Source organism: Carassius gibelio, chromosome A18, assembly GCF_023724105.1.
Source record: "Carassius gibelio isolate Cgi1373 ecotype wild population from Czech Republic chromosome A18, carGib1.2-hapl.c, whole genome shotgun sequence".
NCBI lineage: Eukaryota > Metazoa > Chordata > Actinopteri > Cypriniformes > Cyprinidae > Carassius > Carassius gibelio.
In genome coordinates this window covers 23584244-23594618 of record NC_068388.1, presented here as the reverse complement: position 1 = coordinate 23594618, position 10375 = coordinate 23584244, and the positions used below count along the sequence as shown (strand labels likewise).

Sequence of the window (10375 nt, the reverse complement as noted above, 5' to 3'; positions counted from 1 at the left end):
TCATAATCTAAATTAACAGTTTTCAGTCTCAGTATGCAGCGCTGGTATTCAAATAAAATGTAGTCCAATGTCTCCCTCTGCTGGAGAAAAACACACATGACATCATAAATAGACTTTCAGCTGTTGATTGTTAGATGGTCGAGCTTTCAGCAGATGTTTTTTTTTATAATAATAATAATAACAATAATAATAATAATTATTATTGTTATTGTTATTTTTTTTTTTATGGTCCAGAAGTCAAAAGTGTTTCTTTAAGCATAAATTCATTTGATTAATTTACTTAAAACCTTAATTTTGTAAATTAGTAATTTTACTATTTATCTGTTTTTTTGTTTTTGTTTTTTTTTAAGAAATATACATTCGTGTTAATTGACAAAATGTGTTGGAATTATAATAATTATTAGATAATTATAAGTCATTTACGTAAAATAGTTTTCGGTTTACTAGTCATTATGTGTTTAAAAAACGTAAATACAGTAAAATTATTTAAATCAGACAGGGTTGTTTTTATGTAGGGTAACTTGAGATGTTCTAAATAAAATCATGTGTTAGCCAACATACAGAATTAAATAAACAGCATGACCGGAGAGCAGCGGGAAATAACAATTAACCGATTTCATATTGTTAATTGTTATTGTAGAAAACCGTTTTCATTAACATGACCCTGATCAAACTGAAGTGAATTTGTACTGTTTACGTCACTGTCATGGCTTTCACCCATAGGCTACTTAAAATGTGGTCACGTGACTCTTCTAACAGCGCACGCTCTGTTTACGCTGATCTGATCTCACCTCGTTATTGTTAACAGCGCGCGCTTGTCTTCGTCAGTAAACAGAGCTCACTGACAGCTGATTTATCGCTTTGTGTCAGACGGGATGGTTTGCTTTGTGAGCTGTTAGATCACAGGTATGTCCTTGAGTTCCTATAACGCTACTAACATTTCCTTCAACTTTTAAACAGCTGCTTTAACTGAGGTTGTGTGTGCACATTTAGTATTCAACAACTACAAACGTGTTACTGTATGTAACGTTACATTACACTCACGAAAGCAGAAATAGACCACGGCTGTGTGTCAAACACTAGTGAGCTGCCTGACTTCGTGGGGTAACGTTATCATAGGTTCGTCCCACAGAGGATATCTTTGTAAACAGCTCACTTGGGTTAGAGATAGCGTTTATTAGGAAGGTTATTTACAGTATGACAGTATTTGTAATCTTTGAGACGCATTCACAACTCTTAGTTAAAAGGACATTTCACCCAGAAATGTTTTCTTGTCAGTTACTCATCTTCGTGCTGTTTCAAACCTGTTTGACTTGATTTCTTTGTAGGGCAAATTATCATTTTCAGGTTGCACAATACTATTTTTTATATGAAAAAGTGCACATGATTAGACTCATGTGAGGAGGACTCATTTTACAGAAGTTATGTCATGGGCTTAAGCAGAAGAGTTTCTGAAAGAATGAAACATATGGCCTTCTGTATTTTTGATTTCTTTTTCATTTAGCAGATGCTTCTATCAACAGCAACTTGCACACAATTAAAAGTGTCAGACAGTGCTTCTTCTCTCATTTTAACCCGGTAAAGCCTGAGATGTGAAATAATAATGTAAACAACTTATTGAACTATTTGTCAAAATATATTAGTGTAATATATAGTTTATTACTATGCAGCTGGGATTTTATGTCTCATTCAGTGTGATATAGTCAAGATATGGAGCTCAGTTTGGTGCAGTTTTTATTAATATGGCCAAGAAGTAAGATGCAATTCTGATTGCATTTAATATAAATCATTGAGATCTTTATAACAGAACTTCAAACTACTTACATAAAATATACATATCAGTTGTCACTCTTTAACACCCAATAATATGTCTTGAGGTGATTTTTAATTGTTTAGTTTTATGAGCAAATGATCTGTAGTTTTTATTGTGGAGGAAAAACATAATGCAATGCATTGATGATTGAGAGATGGACAAATAATCATTCCTCAAAAACCTAATGTATCTTTTTTTATATTTTAAAAGATGATTTAAAAAATAGTTTTTTCAGCAAAGTTTTGATCATGCTGGTAATTTAAAGGCCTTTGAAATGTACAGGCTTTATGAGGTTAACCATTATAATATGAAAATTGATTAGACGTAATTAAGTCATTCACACATTGAGTTGTACACTAGGAGTGTGTTAAATAAAATGAGGTTCAATCGCTAGATCACGTCACTATCAGGAAGCTCAGTCTCATGACTCTCATAAGCTGCACAGCATCTACATTTCTTCAGTTTCCCCGCGTCTTCAAAAACACTTCCACTTTTAAATCAGATGATATTCCACAGCTCCGGCTGCGTGTTGAACATTTGCCGAGCTCATCAAGACTCATGTGTCAGTCTCCTGACTGTTCAGTCTATAACCACTAACGCTGACGTCTGGCTCTTTCGGTATAATGAGCTGGCAAAAAGCCTGTTTCTATAAAAGTGCTGGACACGGGAGACAGAACAAAGAATGGCGCAAGCGCTCACCGTCCAGTCTACATGCTTACATGAACACTGATTCCCCAGAGACAGACTGACTCGCATTTCATTTTTTGCAGGTTTTTTATTTCCTCCTAATGCACTGGTGAGCCTCGACACAATGAAGTCAAATATACCGTACGAAAAGGTAGGTTATACACGATTACTGATTTCTTCATTTAAATGATTTAGAACTGATTGTGATTTCTTATATACTCCTTAAGTTCACTTATTGTTTAAGAGTTATCTGTTGGTTTTAAATTATGAATTTATGTGCAAACTTAAATTGCTGTGTTTGATTAAATACAATTCTGTTTGTTTTCAATGTCTTGATCAAGATGGATGATGTGGAGCTAAGCAGAGGAGAAACACATCTTGGCTCACAAAAGGTAGTGAATCAATCTATCCTGATCGTGGCTGTGAACTAGGGGTCCATGAAATATCGTTTCAGCGTCAATGTGCACATCGGTGATAGTCACTTCAAAGGATTTAGATGTTTAGTGATCATTAATCTGTATGGACCAGGTACCAGGGAACCAAACGCAGGTGATTCTTGGATTAATTGCAAAGGTTAATCATCATACAATTGAAGGTTCATCATTTGCTCGTGTTTTAGGTCTTTTTGGTTTAAACGTTAAAGTGATTTTAAACCATTCGAGCTTAAGAAGTAGATGCACATGAACACTGAATTCCATTCACTTTTTTCAGTTTGAGCCCGAAATGACACTTATGCTCAAAATTATGTCAAAATGCATGGCCCTAGTACTGAGCCTTGAGGTACTCCATACTGCACTTGTGATCGATATGATACCTCTCCATTCACTGCTACGAATTGATGGTGGTCATATAAATATGATTTTAACCATGCTAATGCACTTCCACTGATGCCAACAAAGTGTTCTAGTCTATGCAAAGGAATGTTGTGGTCAATTGTGTCGAACGCAGCACTAAGATCCAATAGCACTAATAGAGAGATACAACCACGATCAGATGATAAAAGCACATCATTTGTAACTCTAAGGAGAGCTTTCTCAGTACTATGATACAGTCTAAATCCTGACTGGAAATCCTCACAGATACTTGTGAGGATACTACATTTACATTTACACTACCTTTTCTAGTATCTTGGACAGGAAAGGGACATTCGAGATCAGTCTATAATTAACTAGTTCTTTGCGGTCAAGTTGTGGTTTTTTGATGAGAGGCTTAATAACAGCCAGTTTGAAGGTTTTGGGGACATATCCTAATGACAATGAGGAATTAATAATAGTCAGAGGAGGATCTATGACTTCTGGAAACACCTCTTTTAGGAGCTTAGATGGAATAGGGTCTAACATACATGTTGTTGGTTTAGATGATTTAACAAGTTTATACAATTCTTCCTCTCCTATAGTAGAGAATGAGTGGAACTGTTCCTCAGGGGGTCTATAGTGCACTGTCTGATGTGACACTGTAGCTGACGGCTGAATGGTTGCAATTTTATCTCTAATAGTATCGATTTTAGAAGTAAAGTAGTTCATAAAGTCATTACTGCTGTGATGTTGGGCAATGTTAACACTTGTTAATGCTTTATTTTTCATTAATTTAGCCACTGTATTGAATAAATACCTGAGGTTATGTTTTCTTCTAAAAGAGAAGAAAAGTAATCAGATCTAGCAGTTTTTAATGCTTTTTTTCTGTAGGATAGGTTACTTTCCCTCCAAGCAATATGAAATACCTCTAGTTTTGTTTTCCTTTTTTTCCTTTGTTTTCCTAGTTTTGCTGCTCTCTTTAGGGTGCGAGTATGCTCATTATACCATGGTATCAAACTGTTTTCCTTAACCTTCCTTAAGCGTAAAGGAGCAACTGTATTTAAAGTGCAAAAAAAAAGAGAGAGAGTCCATAGTTTCTGTTAAATCATTAAGTTGTTCTGAGGTTTTGGATATGCTAAGGAATTTGGATACATCAGGAAGATAACTTAAAAAGGAGTCTTTTGTGGTAGAAGTAATGGTTCTACAATACTTGTAACAAGAAGTAGAATTTACAGTTTAAGCTATATAAAGTTTGCACAAAATAAATAATGAACGATAAATTTCTAAAATTCTAAATAAATTAATATATTACCAGCCAATGTGTGACTCTTTTCAAACATCTGTTTAATATCAGCTGATGCATGTCCAATATCAATATTGGTAAATCAAAAATTAATTTTTAATATCAGCCAGTCAAAATTTATAACTACTGTTAGTTACATTGTACCTCAATTTGTTAAAATAATTTTACATGTTCAATTATTTTATGAGAATTGTGGAGAACTGTACCTTATTCGTTATCTCTCTATCATTGCCCAGAGGTTTTTAGCGTATCCATCTTTGTGTTTAGTATTACAGGTGCCTGATCATCCTCACCTGTTTAACCACAATACTGCTGATCCTCCTGTCACTCCAAGCCCTGCTTCTTCCCATGGCAACATCCTCATCCTCAAAATCATCTGGGCAGAAGGAGCATCTTCTAATCAGAGAAACCTGTAATGATCCCTGCAGGTAGACTCCCACCCATGGGACTTTATTTGGCTCACTTCTCATTCTGTCACACACTTCTTTGTGTGTTTCTGTGGTCCACTGGTAAATGAGGTTAACCACAGCACACAGTTTCACAGCTGTACTTTCAATGAAGTCTGCATTTATGGCTCTGTTGCCCATGTGTGTCGTTAACAGGATTGTTTTAGTGGAGAGTATTCCTGAGGGACTGGTGTTTAACTCCTCAACCACTCATCAGTCTGTATATGAAGCCTGGCTCAACCTTATATCTAGTGCTCAAAGCAGTCTGGACATTGCCTCCTTCTACTGGAGTCTCACCAATGATGACACGCACACACACGAGGCCACAGCCAATCAGGTTTGGACGTGACGTTTACTGAATTAATAATAAGTGAACTGTGATCTGATCATGTGATCTGTTCATTGTAGGGTGAGCAGATTCTGGAGGAGCTAGGGCAGCTCTCGGGAAGAGTCTCTGTCCGAATTGCAGTTGATAAACCATCAGAGAAAAAACCTATGAATGACATTAAGTTCCTGACTGATTCTGGTAAGTCAACTTGACTTTGACATATTTAACAGCCATGCAAAAGTAAAAGCGTATATCAGCACAGATGTAAACGTTATATTAAATGACGCCTTGCTTCCTGCAGGAGCTGATGTGCGGATGGTGAACATGCGAGAGCTGACGACAGGTGTGCTGCACACGAAGTTCTGGATCGTGGATAAGAAGCACATCTACATAGGAAGCGCCAATATGGACTGGAGGTCACTAACACAGGTCAGCCATATTTCTTTTGTCATTTTTACACAAGGATTGCTAACTTGAATTGCCACATGGTTTGATATCAGTATTTTGGATTTTTTGCTTCCTCACCTACATGCCTCATATAGTAGAAATACTTATGGTAACATTCAAAGGTATATTTTATGTAAAGAAAACTTACAAATCAGCAAAAAATGCTTTAAATTGATTAAAGGAGTCTGTAAAGATTCAAAGAGTTCAAATAAATGCTGTTCGTTCGAACTTTCTGTTCATCAGAAATCCTGAAAATATGTATCACGATTTTCATACAAATAATAAGCAGCTCAAGTGTTTGTGATTATAAATCAGAAATGTTTCTTGAGCCGCAAATCAGCATATTAGAATGATTTCTGAAGGATCATGTGACACTGAAGACTGGAGAAATTATGATGAAAATACAGCTTTGATCACAGAAATAAATTACATTTTAAAATATATTCCAGCAGAAAATGGTTATTTAAAATTGTAATAATATTTCACAATATTACTGTTTTTATTGTATTTTTTTTAATACAATAAATGCATCTTTAGTGAGCACAAAAAAAAACATTTAAATCTTACTGACCCCAAACCTCTGAATGGTAATGAATATAAACATTTTAATACAGGAAGAGATGTGCTGCTAATACTTTTCTAATTACGTTCATTCACCCAGAAATAGCACTGATACTCCATATATTTCACATCTCCATTGGACCGTGTATGTTTTATTTGTCTGATGCGTTGATTCTGCTCAGGTGAAGGAGTTGGGTGCGGTTGTGTATGACTGCAGCTGTCTTGCTGAGGATCTTGGGAAGATCTTCGAGGCTTATTGGTACCTGAGTCAGACCACGACCGTCCCTGCACACTGGCCCCAAGAATACTCCACCCTGTACAACAAGGACACGCCCATGCAGCTGTCACTCAATGGGACCGATGCCAGCGTCTATCTATCTGTAAGAGAGATCCAGCACACTGGAGAAACTGAGCTTTGTCTGTGGTTGAGCAGAGACACAGCTAATGCACTGAATGTGGCGATGTGTTCCAGTGGAATTTTTTTGTGGCTTTTGTTGTTCCTTGTTCTGGTAGTGGTTGCTGAGCTGATTGCAGTTTTGTGTGGCATTATTGAGGAATAATGCCACACATCGCTCTCTCTCTCTCTCTCTCTGTCTCTCTCACAGAGCTCTCCTCCTTCACTGTGTGCCGAGGGCCGGACTCCAGACCTGCAGTCTATCCTCAGCGTGATTGCTGATGCCCAGCAGTTCGTCTACATCGCTGTGATGAACTATCTCCCCACTATGGAGTACTCCAGACACAAAAGGTCTGTGGTATATTCCCTACCTCCTCCTTCATGCACATGTTTCATAACCAAGCAGCCTAAAGCCATCTGTCTTCATTATGAAATCTGCTTATATGGCTTTTCAACCATTTATTTTAGCTGGCATATCATGTGGAACCTCAAAAGTTCCTCCCCAGTCCAAAAAAGTTTTCTTCCTTTTTATTTTATTTTTATTTTATTGATATACTATTATATATGGAAGCCCATTTCAGCCACTGAATAAAAAATGTAAAAAGGCTATTGCGAGTTTTTATCTCACAGTTCTGACTTTTTTTCACAGAGTTGTGAGATGAGATAACTCGCAATTCTGGAGTTTATTTCTCGCAATTCTTTATTCATAACACACAATTGCGAGTAAAAGTTAAAAACTCCTAGTTCTGACTTTATTTCTCAGAATTGCATGTTTACAACTCGCAGTTGTGGGTTATAAACTCATAATTCTGAAAAAAAGTCTCAACTGCAAATTTTAACTCAATTAAAACATTTTAACTGACAATTGATCATCATACAATTGAAGGTTCATCATTTGCTCGTGTTTTAGGTCTTGTTGGTTTAAACATTAAAGTGATTTTAAACCATTCGAGCTTAAGAAGTAGATGCACATGAACACTGAATTCCATTCACTTTATCTGTTTGTGCCTGAAATGACTCTTATGCGCAAAATTATGTCAAAATACATGGCTCTAGTACTGAGCCTTGGGGTACTCCATACTGCACTTGTGATAGATAAAATTTAATGATACATTTTTTTAATTGTCAGAATTGTGAGATAAAAAGTTTTTTTTTTTCATTCAGTTGTGGAAATGGGCTTCCATAATTATAGTTAATATTCGTTAATACTGTTAATATTTAGAATTTGATTTCATTTTAATATTTTCTGTTTTCATTTAGTTTTCATGTAGTTCATTTATTTTTTGAAGTTATCTCTCAGAGTACAAGTGAAGCAATAAAAGACCATAGAGTTCATTTAGAAGTTAACAGGAGCAAAATTGTCTCAGTCTGCATGGAGTTGCACATTTTTAACCTTCAAAAGATATCTCTGTAATGCCCATCATGTTTAACCCTTCATCTCCCTGATCTCTGCAGCTACTGGGTGGATATCGACACCCAGCTGCGGCGCGCGGCTTATGAGCGTGATGTTCGTGTGCGTCTGCTGATCAGTTGTTGGGAAAATACCAACCCCATCATGTTCCCTTTCCTCCGCTCGCTGGCTTCCTTACAGTACAAGAGCAAGCTGGACATTCAAGTGGTGAGTGCCAACACATTTGTGTTATATCTGTGAATCCCTTGTGTTGCACAGTTTGGGGTTGGCAGAGATTTTTCATGTTTGAAAGAACACATAGCAAAGCTGCATTTATTTGCTCAAAAAGCCATTTTCTATTTGAATATATATTAAAATTATTTTTTTTCAAAGCATCATTCCTCCAGTTTTCAGTGTCACATGATCCTTCAGAAATCATTCTGATATGATGATCTGCTGATGGAGAAACATTATCAGTGTTGAAAACTGAGGACTTTTTGAATAGACAGCAGTAGAATTAGAATATAATTTTATAAGAATTAGATTAGGCAATGTGGAAATCCTGTCATTTTGATCAATTAAATTTGCCCTTTCCAAATAATGCATTCATTTATATGAAAAAATGTCTGATATAAATGAATACAAATAATTTTTTCCCCTCACAGAGAATTTTTACTGTGCCTTCCGACGCTCGACAGAAACACATTCCCTTTGCCAGAGTCAACCATAACAAGTACATGGTCACAGATAAGGTTGCTTATATAGGTACGGCTCACTGCTTAAACATCCAAACCCTTTAGAGTTTGTCTTCTAAAAACTTGGTCTTGTTATCTTATTCCCTGCCTCCATTTTTCCAGGCACGTCTAATTGGTCAGGGGACTACTTTGTGAACACAGCTGGATCTGCGTTAGTGGTGAACCAGACTTCAGCTCAGTCCACAAGCCCCACAGTCCAGGAGCAGCTGCAGGCAGTGTTTGAGAGAGACTGGGACTCTTCATACAGCACTGACATCAACCACAAGACCAACCGCAAAGACCTCTGCTAGACCAGGCTTCACACTGCAGGGGGCGCTGGAGAGTGCAAACCACTGGCATTTTCTGGAGGATAGTTTTTAGGGCATTTACAGTCCTGCTCTATTTCTGGGTTGCACTTCATTTAACAAAAAAATAATTATATTATAATGATGTCACTCTCACCTCTGACCAGTTGCATATATTTTGCACAAAATGGCAATGCAATGATATACCTCTTAACAGAAACACTTCAACATAGTTTCTCAGGAAGAAATCGTATTAGCATTGATTCAGTGTATTGTATTGTTGCTTTCTCTTTCTAAAGTGATTTCAGTTGCTGCATTTATAAATCAGATCTGACTCGAAGAAACAGGGTTGATGATTTAATAACCAGTCTGTTGTCATGAACGTCTGAACGCATCTGTTGTCAGGTCACCACTACTTGACTGTTTTCATTCACTCACTCCACACATGAGTTTTTACTTCAGGACGTGGTTTATGATGTCTAAAAATCTGGAGTCATTACCAGACATCATCAGAAAGGGGAACAGTGATGTGTGAGTCAGTTTAAAGCTTTTATAACCTTTTTGTTTTTGAAAATATGCACATTTTATTGGGTGTGAATCTTAAAATATTTAAGGGAGGTTTTTCTTTTTTCTTTTTTTTTTTTCAAATTTAGTGGAGTTTACATTTAGCCTCTCTTTCATTGAGAGTTGTGTGTTTTATGAAAGTGTAAAATGTTGCAATTAAACACTTGATATAATGAAACTGTTTCTTGTCATTTCTATGTCGTTTTACATTGTTTTATCATTTGATTCGTATTGCAACATTCTTGTAGTAGCATAAAATTTGTATGCGATTCTGAAAATAATTCTGGATGCTCCTGGATTTCCTTCAAACTGCGTTTATGAAGGCTATTTCAGGTCATTTCAGATGGTTTAGGACAAGAAATGAAATCATAAGCACACACCCGTTCAACACCCAGTCGCTCAATTGAATATCTGGCCATTAGAAACTTGTTGATTTTCACTCAAAAATTGGTTTTCACTAAACTAAGTACAGCATGTATACTTCATTTTGCATATTTGTTACAAATGTTAAAAAAACATATAGTTGACACCAAAAGGGCAAGTATGTACACCACAAATCTGACACCTGCAGACCTGTTAGAAATAGCTTTAACAGCTTTAGATCCATGA

At 36.4% G+C, this 10375-nt stretch overlaps 1 protein-coding gene across 1 annotated transcript; it reads left to right on the top strand.

Moving 5' to 3' along the window:
* The first annotated feature begins 741 nt into the window (after positions 1-741).
* On the top strand, positions 742-9944 carry LOC127934630 (5'-3' exonuclease PLD3-like). The gene is made up of 12 exons (XM_052532136.1): positions 742-906; positions 2584-2651; positions 2842-2892; positions 4865-5025; positions 5200-5380; positions 5452-5569; positions 5673-5800; positions 6562-6759; positions 6985-7124; positions 8229-8391; positions 8829-8928; positions 9021-9944. The coding sequence occupies exons 2-12, from the start codon at positions 2625-2627 to the stop codon at positions 9206-9208; spliced, it is 1455 nt and encodes a 484-aa protein (XP_052388096.1). The 5' UTR covers positions 742-906; positions 2584-2624; the 3' UTR covers positions 9209-9944.
* Positions 9945-10375: the final 431 nt, after the last annotated feature.